The 15919-nt window shown below is 41.7% G+C and overlaps 1 protein-coding gene across 1 annotated transcript; it reads right to left on the bottom strand.

The window, feature by feature from the left end:
• ccdc149a (coiled-coil domain containing 149a) lies at window positions 1–15266 on the bottom strand. Its single transcript, XM_082527614.1, is given in 14 exon segments — window positions 1–1736; window positions 1739–1897; window positions 2822–2926; window positions 6020–6052; window positions 7171–7247; window positions 7434–7578; window positions 8168–8252; window positions 8467–8539; window positions 9795–9967; window positions 11624–11740; window positions 11827–11934; window positions 13529–13567; window positions 13981–14142; window positions 15069–15266. Coding segments are annotated over 14 exon segments (1728 nt in total). The 5' UTR covers window positions 15120–15266; the 3' UTR covers window positions 1–1335.
• Window positions 15267–15919: the final 653 nt, after the last annotated feature.

Below are 15919 nucleotides of genomic sequence, written 5' to 3'. Positions count from 1 at the left end.
AAAGTTCTCACTGATGGAAGGAGGTTTTGGCTCAAAATCTCACGATACATGGCCCCATTCATTCTGTCCTTAACACGGATCAGTCGTCCTGTCCCCTTGGCAGAAAAACAGCCCCATAGCATGATGTTTCCACCCCCATGCTTCACAGTAGGTATGGTGTTCTTGGGATGCAACTCAGTATTCTTCTTCCTCCAAACACGACGAGTTGAGTTTATACCAAAAAGTTCTACTTTGGTTTCATCTGACCACATGACATTCTCCCAATCCTCTGCTGTATCATCCATGTGCTCTCTGGCAAACTTCAGACGGGCCTGGACATGCACTGGCTTCAGCAGCGGAACACGTCTGGCACTGCGGGATTTGATTCCCTGCCGTTGTAGTGTGTTACTGATGGTGACCTTTGTTACTTTGGTCCCAGCTCTCTGCAGGTCATTCACCAGGTCCCCCCCGTGTGGTTCTGGGATCTTTGCTCACCGTTCTCATGATCATTTTGACCCCACGGGATGAGATCTTGCGTGGAGCCCCAGATCGAGGGAGATTATCAGTGGTCTTGTATGTCTTCCATTTTCTGATGATTGCTCCCACAGTTGATTTTTTCACACCAAGCTGCTTGCCTATTGTAGATTCACTCTTCCCAGTCTGGTGCAGGTCTACAATACTTTTCCTGGTGTCCTTCGAAAGCTCTTTGGTCTTGGCCATGGCGGAGTTTGGAGTCTGACTGTTTGAGGCTGTGGACAGGTGTCTTTTATACAGATGATGAGTTCACACAGGTGCCATTCATACAGGTAACGAGTGGGGGACAGAAAAGCTTCTTACAGAAGATGTTACAGGTCTGTGAGAGCCAGAGATTTTCCTTGTTTGAGGTGACCAAATACTTATTTTCCACCCTGATTTACGAATAAATTCTTTACAAATCCTACCATGTGAATTCATGGATTTTTTTTCACATTCTGTCTCTCACAGTTGAAGTGTACCTCTGGTGCAAATTACTGACCTCTGTCATCATTTTAAGTGGGGGAACTTGCACAATCGGTGGCTGACTAAATACTTTTTTGCCCCACTGTAAATTCTTCCTGCAGGGCATGAAGTTTGCAACTCCATCGATTTGAAGATTTTCTGTTCCTGTGCAGCAACAAGCTTGTCTGGATACAAAGTGCACTTCGAGCTTTGTCAGTGGTGGCTGAAAAAGTGCTTTCTCTCTCTTTTATTGACTAAAGCGGTGGAGAAGACAGCTCGTGAGCACTGGCTGTGTTGTGGGAATGCAACAGTGGATGATTAATGCAATCATCAATAACGACGACAAGGACGAGGATTTAAATAAGCTTCTCGGTTGGATCATGCCAAGTTGTCACTATGACAGGAGTCACTCTGTGCAGAGGGACACTGAACGTCCCACTCTCTTGTACTCGACACCTCTGCAGCCTGGCTCTCTGGAGCTGACACAGAGGCTTCTTCATGTTCAGGTACATTATCGGACTCACTGTTCTGGGATTCACAGGGCCGCTGACCCACCTCCGAATGACTGACAGAAGCTTGTTTAATTGAAAGCCACTGAAGGTCTGATTCAGTTTGTGGGACATCCAGCGCCAGAGCTGCTTCCTCTCCTTCCTCCACTGTGGAACCCAGCTCTTCATCATCATCATCAACTCCTTCTATCTCATGCCCTGCCTCTTCCACAGGGCTCCGCCCCTCCTCCAGCTCTACGCCTGCATCTTCTGTAAGGGTCACCAGCTCCCCCCCCTTCTGTCAATCCCATTCGTCTCCACCCTGTCAAGAGTCTCCAGGCTGCTGTGCAGTGCAGGTGCGTCTTCCCTGCTGACACCATCTGTGCCAAGGTCAGCGCCAGCGGTGTGGCACTCCCAAGATGATTCATGTGAACTTCTGTCGTCTAAAAGAACTGGGAAAAGGAAGATGAGATGACTGGTCATTTTAATCGCTCACTTGATCTGAAGCTGGAGCCAAAAAAGTTTTTTAAAGAAAAAGAAAAAAGGAAAACTTTCTAATGAGTAGCTAGAGACAATAATTATTGTCATAACTGATAACAGTAATAAAAAAAACCAACCCAAAAACCACACACACGAAACAATATAACAAAAATTGCATTAGACAAGAGTTTAAAATGCATGAAAAAACCGAAACAGCAGCCACAAATGAAAAAGCCCGTATTGATTCTGCTAGAAAAACTTTCCTCTCTCAGAGTTGGATCACAGTGTCAATGTAGAAACTTATTTCAATTACTTATGTGACTGAAGTGCTTCCATGGCAACAGGCTAAATATAGCAGCGGTGCCCCAGACAAGGGGACGCAAGACAAGTGTGACGCCCTGCATCTCAGCAATAGCAACAGCTTAGTTCTGCTTCTTCGCCAAAATATGCTCTCACTTTGGGGATTACTGACCCATATTTGTGGATGTGCAGGCAAAAAGGTTAAAGACTGCACACATAGAGTCCCCCCACCCCCACGCACACACAGACACGCAAAAACACGCAAGAAGAAAGCAACATTACTTGAAGTGGCATCCATATTTATAGTCCTCCCACCCTGATCCCCCCACCCTCTTTCAAAGAGAACATGGCAGAAGTTTCTGAATGTCAGTGGGCGAGAATTTGCCTCACATTTCCAAAATGCCATGGCATTTGGGCATCTTGCACCAATGAGGAGCAGGGAGAAGTGGAGGCGGGAAGGGAAAGGACTTGGGTTAAACACGGAAGGTAGAAAGGAGTGTTTAGCATGCAATGCCTAATTGCAGTGTTTACGCCATTAGCGGTAGGAGTTCTTATCATTGACTGGAGAAGCCAGTCACTCGCAATTACACACTCACCTTTGGGTGGATGCACTCTGGGCTGCATGTTTGGCTGAGACGTGACACGTGTAGGACGGAGCTCTGGCTGAAGGTTCTCATTTAGTGTGATACTGTCTCTTGTCCCTGTAACATCAGCGCCAAGGAGAAAACGCTCCCAGTTACTCTCTGGTCCAAATGAGAACAACAAACAAGTGATATGTAGAGGGTTTTTTGGAGGGTGGAGGAGTGTTAGATTGGATGGAGCACATGTACGATGGTGCATGCAAACACAGGCGCACGTATGCATTGCAGTGCTCACAGGAAGAGGCTCCAGCTCCCTCTCATCTGTCTTCATTAGTGATGGCTGCACGCCTCTTAGGCTGACACCATATGCTACTCAAAAGAGACTGTGCACTATAAACCAGACGTCACGAGTATACACACAAAACTATATGCACAGACACTCGGCTGGAAGTTAGCAGCCTCTGCCGTCGCACGTAGCCTGTGAACAGGCGAACCTTTGCGTGTGTCTCCGACCGTTCAAGTGTGCGACAAGAAAACAAACAGGAGAACGAGAAAATGGATGACTGGAAGACACAATGCATGAGAATCATGAATGGTGAACGGACACCATATTGTTATGAAAACAGTCCATATTGTTATGGATGCTCAATGTTTACACTGACATGGGAACAGCGAGCGAGGGAGAGACTGTTAGAATTCGTCGTACCAGCTGGGTAAATCAAAAGAAGCAAAAACAAAAAAGTCATGTTGTCTAGAAAGTTCCTCTAATTATTTAACTGTGAGACTGTGTTTAGCCATTAATATGCTGTTAGGCTGTTAAACTGCATTCCTTTTGGTTACTTCAATAGGCCACTACTAAGATATTTAAAAATAATAAACTGTCATAAAACAAAACCAAGATCAATTTTATGATTGTTTTTGACTAAAAACAGCCCGATTAGCCAAATATCTGCTAAATAAAGCATAAAAAATCAATACAATATTTCCACAAATCATTTGTGATTATTCTCTTGCAAACTGCAACAACCCAGTACAACACAGACTGATGATCTGTGGAGGCTTTTATATTTTCACCCAGATACACTTTGAGCTTGATCTGGTCTATTTTTGGCACTAATAACAACTGCTGTGTGAAAAAGACTTGACCCACAAGTCAGAAAACTGAGCCTGATGATGTTTTATGGCAAGTATTGTCAAATCTAATCCCACACGTAACATCAGATCCATATAAGGTGGTGCAGCAGCTGAGTCTAAGCAAACAGACCAACCCTGAGCCACTGCCATCATTCAAGGCCAAAGATATGCAGATATGGGCCATTTTGGGCAGACATAAAAGTGCCATTTAGGAAGATGCTAGAATGCTGAGCAATATATCGACATCACATAGGTAAGACTGGCCAGTAGTGTGTGAAACTGCATCTAAACTTGCAATTGTGTTAGGACAGTTTAGATTTATTTTTAGGAGAACAGTCGAGGAAAACTTCACCAGACTGCCTTTTGAAGCCAGTAATAAAGCGATGCTGGTTACTGGATATGCAGACGAAGACCCAGACTGAGCACAGCAGCTGTGTCTCCATGAGGCGTGCAGAACTCAGAGATAGGAGGCACCAGTGGTTTGCTTTGAACCCTTACTGACAGCTGCCTGTATCGTCATCTAACCACCTCTACACCTCTTTGAAACACATCTAACAAACACGCAAATATATATGTGTGTTTATGCGCATAAAAAAGGACTATTCCATATTATGTGACACCAGATCATACTGGATATTAAACACTATATCACAAACGGGAGAAGTATACATAGCTGTCAGCTAGTCACAGGAGCTTACACTATGCAGTGCTGTCTAGCTCGACATTGACAGGAAATGCCTTCCTCTTAACTGGAAAAAGTCTGTCAGTTGACCAAAACAGGGTGCATTCTGTATCCACCCTGTCTTTTCAATCTCTGATGCACTCTGACAGGTTTTCACTCGCAGTGTTACATTTCAGCTCACACTCATTCAGCACAGGAGGTGGGGGCGCTGAACTGGAGGACTGGGGTGGGGGAAGCTATCAATCACAACTTTATCTGACTCACCGCATCGATGTCACTGTTATTGTTTTTGGCTCTCTCTCATCCGTAGACAATGTAGTCACCTCTAGTGTTTTCCGGGACTCAGGTAGGCAGCCAAGGCCCTCCATCCTATCCCGTTTGCCTTTAATATCAATCAGCCCAACTTCATCTCGCATCAAGGCCACAGACGCTCACATCTCTCTCTATATCTCTGTCTCCCTAACTGTGGTGGACAGCGTGGTCGTCAGGCACTCTGGGCCCTCGTCTACAAATTCCCTAATAACGGCACATTCCCCTAAATGTGTTTGTAATGTGGGCAATCATTTTCAGTAATGGATGCTTGTCAGTTTTATGGCGGAGAGAATGACGGTCTCATGACAGGGCACCTCCATCCAGCCGCAGCCCCTCCACCGTTCAGTCTGCTTCATAGACGGCACAACATCTCCCTCCAGTGGAGATAAAGGGGAACTGCTTTCTAAGTGAGCAAGCACGGTCCCCTTGTTTCAGGCCGCAAATGTTTTTCGATTACGTTTGGTAAATAGTTTTATATTTTTGGACTGGTTTTGCTCTACTGAGAGTCGGACGTCTTTGCAGGACAGGAAAAGTCACGAGCTGTGTCTTTGAGGAAAATCTGACAGCCGATACAGCATTTTTTATACTTCAATTTTAAATACAAATATAGGATCAAGGGTTAAAAAGTGGTGCAAAAATTCACTTTCTGATAAAATAATAAGAACTTTGACTTTACACCCTCATATACCAAAACTGTATATGACAAACTGTCTTCAACAAGGCTCTCATCTGTATTATGAGAGCCTCGAATCCTTCTACTACTACTACTCAACAGTACTGTGCTGCCCTTAAAAGAAGCCCAACTGCATCACTCAAAGAAAGCGCTTTTTTTTTTTTTTTGGTTTCTCTTGTGAGTAAAATTTAAGACAGGTCCACTGGACCGAGAGCATCAGTGTGTGGCACTCCGTCGGCCTGATTCAGTCAGCGGTATCATGAACAGACACATGAGCTGGTGGTCAATGGAGTCAACACATTGTAAACGGTGGGCATGAGGTGACATGTTTTCTGGGCGTCTGCCCAGATTTGTCCTGGCATGACATAGTGGAGGGCATGGATGAACTAAGCGGGGCAGAAGGAATACATACTCCCAATTCCCACAGATACGTGGTAGGTCAAGCCTGAGACGCAGCCAGAGAGGAGAGAAAGGCACAGTGTTATGAACAGAAAAGCTCATTAATGAAAAAGACAGGAGAGGAAATGAATTTAAACCAGCAGGCCAGCTAGAACGATCCCAGCAAAGATCTCCGGGTCATTTAAACAACCTTTAAATGCATCAGATGGACAACACTGAGACAATTATTAAATGATTTTAACTTAAATTGAAAATCATATTTATTATATGGATGCACTTCAATACTGTATCCATGATTTTAGGAGATTTTACATAGACCTTTAAAATAAAAGAGGTCCTAATTTGTTTAAATCAAAATAACTTTAAAGTCATTGTTATCTTTTTCTTGATTTTAATGGAATATCTATGTAGTAGATGATGACTATGATAGTAACAGAAGATTATTAAAAGCTGTTTTAGCTGATTAGCTTAAAGTTTAAGTAGTCGCGTGTCTGGAGCTTCAGCCTGTGTGGATTTAAACAGACAGAAAAAACAAGTCAACTTTCCAGTTTTTCAGTTTTCTTGTTCTTAGACGTGAAAGATATTCCATGAGGAAAAATCCCCAAAAAAATTAAATAAAAATGAAGTACAACAGTGTGCACTTCTCTTCAAAGAACAGAGCAAACTGGCTCTAACCAGAGCAGAAAGAGAAGTGGGAGGCCCAGTGCACAACTGAGCAAGAAGACATCAGAGTCTCGAGTTTGAGAAACAGACGCCTCGCAGGTCCTCAGCTGGCAGCTTCATTAAATGTTACAAGCATAACACCAGTCTCATTGTCAAGAGTGAAAAGGCGATGCCGGGATGCTGGTCTTCAAGGCAGAGCAGAGCAAAGACAAAGCTATCTGACACCAGCCAACGTCTGATCTTTTGCTTATCTTAATGTTTTATTGGCTACACACACACACACACATTTATGTTTTCTAATGATGTGGGAAAGATTACATGTTCTCAGCGGTAGTCTTCAAACGATACATTAATATGATTCATTAGTTTTACTCATCATATGTGATCATTTTTCCAAAAGCACAAAAGTGTCTCAAAATAAACATTGCTGAACTACTTTTAGTTTTTAATGGATTCATAAAAGGTTTGATGGTGGAACAGCTTAGGTGTTCAAAGACCCACCTGGAAGACTCCATAATCCTGAAACCTCCAAGGTCTTCAGCTTCCTTTCCAAATCTGCAACTCTATTTCCCAAGATCCTGCAGGCCAGGTGAGAAGAAGGGTCAGTGTGTGTGTGTGCGCACACTTATGTCATATTCCAGTGTTTGCTTTATAGGAGGAGAATTCTTGTAACAGCTAGACAAACAATGTAACTGTGTTAGGGGGTTAAAGGTGAAATATTACCATTATGATGCCATCAGCAGCAAAGCAGGAACTCTTAATACCTGTTGCTGTGTCTCTGGTGCTGGATGACCAAATTCTTCTCATGGATCGTCTCCAGGAGAGCAGTGGCGAGAGACTTGAGGTCAGCGATTGACTGAGGCGTGGCTGGTAGACTGCAGCCCTGCTCTTCCAGAAGCATCTCTTGAACTAAAAAGGAGGGAAAGGGGGAAAAAATCAGGATGGGAAGAGAAAGGGACAGAGAGCCACAAATGGAGGGAAGAGAAATGCCAATAATCCCCCAATAAAACTTACACAAAAGTTAAAAATAGGTAACAAAGAAAGCAGGGTGATATAACAAGAGACAGGGAACACAGCATGATAAGAGTAAGACAGAGATGGAGAGTTAGAAACAGATGTCTTCTAGGTGACACTCTCCTAACTTTAACTCCAGAGCCCACTGTGCTGCTTCTGCCAGCAACTGTCAGTCATCATGGCAGGCTCATTTCCCTGCCAGTGGTGCTCTTTACCACTCAGAATACAATTAGTAACCCAGCTGGTGTCCGGCAGTGGCTCGGAGGATCGGCAAAAAGAGAAGTTATTAAATAATCCATTGAGACACGGGCAGAAACAAAGGAAGTGGTTGTTATACTGAAGACACGCCATCAGTTGTAGAGTTTATTTGGCCTGAGAACATTCGCATTAGTGCCTTTCTGCAGTTTCCAGATCAGCTAATACTACATCTATTTATGTCTGAGTTTAAAGAACTCAAAGTGAGCTGAACAGGTTGTGTTTTCACCTTGTTTGGCTGAGAGGACTCCAGTAAGAGGACTGTTATTTGATTTCCCATATGTGCTGGAGTTTTTCCTCCTCTCCAGGGCTGTCTGCAGGGACAGAAAAACAAGAGAATAAAGCTCACCCTGCTGATTCACACGAACATTTTAGTAAAAAGCCACTTCCTTTGCATTAAGAACGTTCACAAAACGTTCTTAATGCAAACCATACACATGTATGGTTTGCATACACATGTAAAGAAATTAAATGCACCGAGTCAGGCAATGTCTGTGTCACATTTTAACTGCAGCATTCAATCTGTACCTTGTACTTCATGATGTTTGACTTCAGCAGGTTCACCTCCTCTTGCAGTTGATTTAAACGGTCATGTAAATACCTACAGGAACAATGATTAGAAAGACACCTAGCAAAGTCAAAACACACATGACAGACAGAGGAGTTCCACATTACATGTATAATCGCTGTGCACTGTGAGCAGGAGGCAGTGTCAAAAAGAGCATTTGGTAACGTGAATGACTCTGGTTTATGTTTGTCTTGCTGTTTGTCATTTAGCTCACCCTCTGCCATGTAGAACACAGAAGTCACAACATAAAAAATGCATTCATATGGAAATGAAACCAAGCATTCTCTTCATCCATGCTTTTTTGATCTTTCGTTAGCTAACGTCCACCCCGATTAAACATGACTACCACATAAGACGTCGGTAAAAACACTGAAGCGCATGTACAGTAAGGAAGAACATGTCCAGTACTGCTTAGTTAAGCAACAAGAAATGGCCATCTAAATAAAGAGAGAAACAAGTTTATATTATTTCAAAAAAAAGGAGGTCAGTCAGTTCATTCAGTTTCCCCAAGTGCCATCTCAAAATCTATCAACTGTCTTTCATGACAATTGCCTCCAGACAGGAAGACCAAGAGAGAAGTTTATCAGGATTACAGCCTCACAAGTCAATCATTGGCACTTCAGATTAGAGCCCTCAAGTTTGATAGGAACCAAACACATCTCAGCAGGAGCTGTTTGGAGGACACTGTGCAAATCACACCTTTATCATCTAAGAAACAAGAAATGGACATGCACGTGTCTCTCATTGTTAGTTATGGCAAAGATGGTGTGATACTGTGAGGACATCTGCTAGTGACACTGCTGATGATTTACTCAGAATTCATCCTGCAGCAATTTCTGACTTCTATTATTATTGCACAATAGGGGAACATTAAAGCCCCTCTCTCAAAAAAAGGATGGTGTTCAGAATCAGGAACACCTGGCATCCACAGACATCCAAACCTAACCACTGTTGAAAAGGTTTTTGGATGAGATGCACCACAGAGTAAGGAAGAACAGCCAGGAGGTGCTCAGCGTGTGAGAACTCCTTCAAGACTGCTGAAAAAGGTGATGATGAAAGGTAGCTGAGAAAATGCCAGGAGTTTATGAAGTTAATACTGAAGTCAAAGATGTCTACTTTCAAGATTTAACATACCTTTTAGTTGGTTTACACTAATTACGTTTATTAGGTAAATTCGAAGTTTGGTATTAAATAGTTTTGATGTTTTAGAAGATAGTATTGAGACTGAAAAATGTATTTTAAAAAGTGTCAAATGATGACACTTCTGTCTGGCACATCTCTAACTCACTTGTTTTCCATGCACAGGGCGTCCACATCAATGATACGAGCCTCGTGGTTCCCCAAAATATGATTCAGCTCCATATTTAGTCGCTCCGCCTTCTCTCTGAACACAGTGCGTTCAGCCTTCACGTCCTGGAGCTCGTCTGTCAGTGCTTTCATGTTGTTCTCCATCTCCTCCATCTAGAAAAAGGCATACAGGCAGAACTGTTTGTGAGGGAAGCCACGGAAACGTTCACGTGATGGATATTTCAAAGCTTTTGCTCATTAAAGTAGAGTTTGCTGAGGCTGCATACACTGTTTTTAGCATTCAGCAACTCAGGAGCTCCCCTGCTGTTTTAAAGTGAGCAGCTTCCACTCTAGTAGATAACAGTTAAGTGGCTCCACTGCGGGTTTCAAAGAGGAGGAAGTATTGTTTATCAGTCTAATACATTTACTGTGTTTAATGTGCAGAGAGGATTCTGCCAATAATAAAATGTTCTACTCTGAAATTAAATTCAAAGCACATGGACAGTAATGCGCCGAGTGTATTTCCAAGCAAAAAGTGTGATTCACTATGGAAAGTTTTAAACAAAATGAATGAATTACTGAGCTTACGTCTACTGAGGAAATCTATAATAAATGTCTGTCATGAGGCCCTGACTAGAAACGAACAGTTCCAGAAACGTCAGGTTTCTTTAGAAACTTAATAATTAGATAAATCAGTCTTATTAATATGTAGTTAAAAATGATACAAGTCACTACATTGTTCTCTACATAAACTGTAGGACAACTTAACCTTTGAATGAGTGTAATGAACACTTGACCTTTGACTCCTGACCTTGAGCCGAGGTCATGAAGTAGATACACCAATGGAATAGATTTAAAATTCCTACATTGCTTCATCCTCGAGTTATCAAATTCAATAACTTGCATGTCAACATCGACCCATCAGGGTTACGACAATACCCAATCAACCAAGACTATGAAAAGCAGAAAAGAACACTCTAAAGTAGTTACAATCTGCACCAGTTACTGGTTTTCAATAGAAATTGTCACGACTTTTTTTACTACTGGACTTAATTGCCATTTACACTCACCCTGTTCATCCTACATTCATTTACCTAATGACACACACATTTTCAAACCCTGAATGGACAAAAGATTCAAACCTAGATCATTGTTGTGAAGTGACAGGGATAACTAGAGCTGTGCCATATCATGTCATCTGCAAAAACACCGGCATAAAGTTTCATGTGATAAAAAAAAATGACATAAGACCAAGTATATGTTGGAACGATTTAGTGCCTAAAAAGGGAGCTACTTCAATAATCTCCAACTAAGCACAAGGCTTTGTAAGATATGCAACAAAAAAGTTCCTGCTAAATGTGGAAACTACAAACATGTTTCACTATTCCATCAATCGTCAGTGTCACTGGAGCACTCCCTATGACAGCAAAAGTGAACAGTGGATGGAAATTACTGATGGAGTTATATGTCAGAAAACAGGACTTTAAGCATCTGGTTAAACAGCTCAAACCAAGCTCCACCACCCCACATAGAAAATGCTTTTATTTGTATTATTTGACAGTACTGTGCAACTGCTAATATGTTACAAAGCGATCTTAGGACTTTAACAATAATTAACGTCCTAGGTAGTGATTTAGACTTTTTTTTTTAAAAACACTCTTTCTTTTGGATTAAATTTGTAAATGACATGTCCCTGGACGGAGTTCCCTCCTTTTCCTTAATCCTGTAGCAACATCCTAATGAATATTCCACAAAAGAAGAAATGGACCTGAAAATGGAGGATTAATTGCCAAACGCATCAAAGTGCTTTAAGGTAAGAAATACGTCCACCTGTAGCCCAGCTCTCTCTAGCTTGCAAACCAGATCCTCACGCTCATGGGCGGGGAAGTGACGCACCCCGACCTCTTCATCCCCCAGCCTCTGTCGAGTAATGGTCATCCTCAGGAGCTGCAGAAAAGAGAAGTTCAACTTTTTACTTCTCTTAAATAGTTAATCTCCATGTACGTTTGTGCGAGTACCCCTGGTTACTTCACCTTGTTATCCCCCTGGGCCTCTGCAAGCCTCTGAGTGAGCTCCTTCACCTCCTCGGCAAGCTGTTTTGTTCGTTCCCTTGAGTCCCTCAGCAGCTGAGCCAGGTTCACCTGCGGAGCAGGAGGAGGAGAAGAGTGAATGCACAACAGCTTGTGCCAGGCCAGACAAGGTTCAAATACCCCAGGAAATCACATTTAATCAGCATCAAACATTTTCCTTCTTCAACTCAAGAAAAAAAAAATGCCTATCTTAACATCCACAAAATTTCAGAGATAAAAACAAAGCCAGTCCACAATCCTGTTCTAATGAAAGAGACAATTATTTAGTGCCATCTAGTGTACACATTAGTATTTCCTTTTTCATTTCACTGGTGTTTTGTTACTATTTCATTGTATTTTGTAGTGCTATTCAACCAGCAACTGTTCAGTGTCACCATGTCCCTGAAAGCACAATAAGACAGAGTCATGCAGGGCCCTATGTTACAAAGCAAGTTCAGCAGAACATCTTTCTGTTATCTGGATTCACTTAACCTAACACTGGCAGTCAGGATAAGCAGTCACACAAAGCTGGCTATCAAGGCACTAAGTTAATCCAAGGTTTCCCCTGCGCGTTCACATGAAAGGGTTGGCATTGGCAACATTTAGAAATAGCAATTATCGATGGGTTTACTGGCATCAGAGTAGGTCATCTTGCATAGGAAAATAAAACTATACTGTACGAAAAATATGAAGAGGTTAAAAAAACATAATACAGACTAAAACCAACACAAGTGCCTCAGATAACACAGCAGCATGACAGGAAAAGCACTGTACAGCAGTTTAGTGTTGAATGAATGTGTGAGCACTTTCAGAGCTTTGGGCAGTAAGACAGGAAAAGGCTTACAATATTAATAAGGTTTAGGCTATTTGAAGATGCAAACTCTCTATATTAACAAACTTGTCAATATCACGACTCTATCATTAAGTTTAGAGAGCAGTTTCACTTTTTACTTTCTCAGCTATAGATCTAGTGGTGGAAGTGAAGCTAACAGAAAACAAATCATGGAACAAAGTTGCATCTAAGAATCCAGATTTATCACTGATGTTGATCAAGGAAAGACAAAGACTTCAGATGCCATTAAAAAAAAACTTTAGATGCTCCTATTCTGTCCTTCTGTCCCGTGCACAGAGGTCCCATGGATAGTGCCACTATTTTCCAGAAAACTGAGCAGTCAGTAGATGAGGATTTCATGCCTGCTGATCTCTAATCTGGGAAACATCCTGTTCCATAGCAGGTTAGGTTCACAGCATATGTTACCATGGCGATGTACACTGATAAGGAGTGAGCCACCTTTGCAGTACAGAAAAGTCAGGTTTAACCAGGGAGTTACCTGGAAAAGACAAAATCCTGCTTCATAGTGCAGGCCTCAGGACTTGTAGAAGACACACCCACCCTAGAACAACAATAGTCTGGAATTCTCACCTACTTAAGTGCATTCAATAAGGAGAGAGAGAGGAGTCTGATTAACCTACACCCTGATATTTATCCTGCAGCACAAAAGAAATGGCCTCTGTATGCCAGCACGAAGAATTTCAAATAAACAACCAAGCTGTGAATTTAACATAAGCATTGGATTAACTGTTTATGAATTACACACATTTTTAATAGACATTACCTCATTTAACTGTACCTATTAGCATATGTATTAATAAAATTAAAACTTACTTGATTGCGTTTTTCAGGTGGCAAAGAGGGGTCACCATCCTGAAACATGAAAAAAAGACTTCTATCATCAGCTGCAATAATACAGCAAATACTATAAACTGTAGCAGCGTGTAAATGGAAAACTGAATATCTACGTTTAGCTGCTGCCAAAAAATTTAAAATATTTTCTTTCTTTGGGGTGGGCTTGAATAGAGAAACTCTATCAGAATTACACAAAAAAAATGGATATTCCTTCAAGAAATCTAGAAAATACATAAAGACAAAATCAGATCAGGATCTGCAACATTAAGCAAAGTAATGATCCTGTTAACATGACAAAAAATACCACGAGTGTGAAAATGAATTTCAACATCTTGGAGCGGACTGTCGATTAATTTTGCTCATGGCTGTAAAATACTTCATGCTAAAGGGTGGTCACAAAAAAGTACCACCTTGAAGGCTGAACCACTCACAATGAGTTCCCTGTACTTCTTCTTGAGTCCCTGGTGGCGTTCTCTCAGCTGGTTGGCCATCAGCTTGTACTGGTCTCTTTCCTGCTGACAGGTGTCCAGCTCTTTGGACAGGATGAGGAGGGCTTCCTTCTTACTCTCCAACTTCCGCTTACACACCAAGAACTTAAGCAAACAATGCACGAGAGCCATGGTGCTATGAGATCTATTACTGTTGACTGAATTGGCAGTAATGTTTATTTCAGGGACCACAGCTGGACATGTAACATCTGTATTAAGCTTGTTCTTGGTTTTATCATGTATCTTTATGTTTATCTTATTCTGTGATGGGAACGGTTACATTAATTGTGCAAACAAAACCAACCCTAACCTGTTTCCCACAGGTGGAAAAACACACTGGAGTGAAGTGTTTGACGTACAGATAAGGCCCACAATAATGAACAGTGGAGACCGATAGCAGTCAGACCAGCTTATAACCAAATAGCAGCTCCTATCATGCAGCACGGTGTGCTGTAGTAGTTTTGTTAAGTTCAGTGCTTGCCATGTCTTTCAGTTACAGTAAAATAAATCAAAACAAACAAACATTTTTTTTTCCATTACTGCGTTAAATGCTAATTATTTTCTTATTTCTATGGTCTGTCAAATGTTATAAAGGTGCAGGTTATTCGATATTTGCGGCATATAGTGCTAATTAAATTAGCCTACAAGCTTAAATTACTGCATTAGCGCCAAAATATACACACGCTTACCTTCATATATACAAATAGCTTACTCGGTAATACCCTTAACAGGTTAAACGCGAGCCCACAGGTGGGTCTACCCTATCTCTACACAGTAGCATCATCATATAGGGGTGGGTTGGTGTATTTGCACCAACACAGTCGTATGCTATCAGCTTAACGGAATAGCTAGCAGAAGCCATCAATGAAGAGCCCACCGGTGTCAAAAAACGTTGAGCTCGTGCGTCTATTAATGAACGTCCAGGTGTATGAAAGCTAAGAGACCGAGGCTCGTTTCCATATGGACACCGGGAAACATCTATAAAACCGGTCCGTGTCTGCAGCTGTTTACGGTCTCTCCCCCTCACTCACCTCGCTGACGAGCCCCTGCCAGTCACTCTCACTCCTCTTGGAAGACTGCATTATTCGTAATATTTTGCAAAAATGTCACGACACACCAGCCCCCCTCTCCTCATCCGTTTGTTTATCCTGCAACGTCACTTTCTTAGCCTCCGCTGTCAAGTTACGCAGAAAGACAAAACATGGAAACGACTTCCGGTACGTATGTGAAAATAATATTATATTTGAAGAAATTCAGTTTTGGACAATTTTATACAATGAAGTTCTAAACGATTTTATAAGAACGATTTGAGTTATATATATATATAAGAGATTTGAGATAAATAGTGGGGAATCAGTGAAGCTGACAATAAAGCGGAAATGGGTTCCTTCATAATAAAAGCAGAAAGTCTTCCACTAAAAAAAATTCCGTTTCAGCACTTTTTGGAGAGAAACGAGCAAAACGCTTAAATAATACAAATTATATGGGGGAAATGCACCGTTTTCTTTATGTCTATAGACCCTGTAAAGTTTGTAAACAGTGATGGCCTGGGCACTATAAGGTCTATAGGGGGTTCCAGTAACGTCAGGTTTCTTTAGAAACTTAATAATTAGATAAATCAGTCTTATTAATATACTTTGGGGAGGGATACTCCCACTAGGTTTAAATCTGGGCTCCCCACCATTTCACCTTAGAACTGAAGAAGCTTCTCGGATGAGAGGTGAAACGTCTTCAAGCAACTTAAAGAAGTCCAGATGCTTTTCTTTGCAAGCTCCTTTGACTATAAGGTCTATAGTGATCATTTGGTAATGTGTATAATTTGCAAGAAATTATACACATTGTGTGAAATTATACATCATTTCCAGAAGCTGTTGCTAATCCA

This window comes from Aulonocara stuartgranti, assembly GCF_965226115.1.
Source record: "Aulonocara stuartgranti genome assembly, chromosome: 3".
Taxonomy (NCBI): Eukaryota; Metazoa; Chordata; class Actinopteri; order Cichliformes; family Cichlidae; genus Aulonocara; species Aulonocara stuartgranti.
This window is presented reverse-complemented; position numbering and strand designations above follow the sequence as displayed.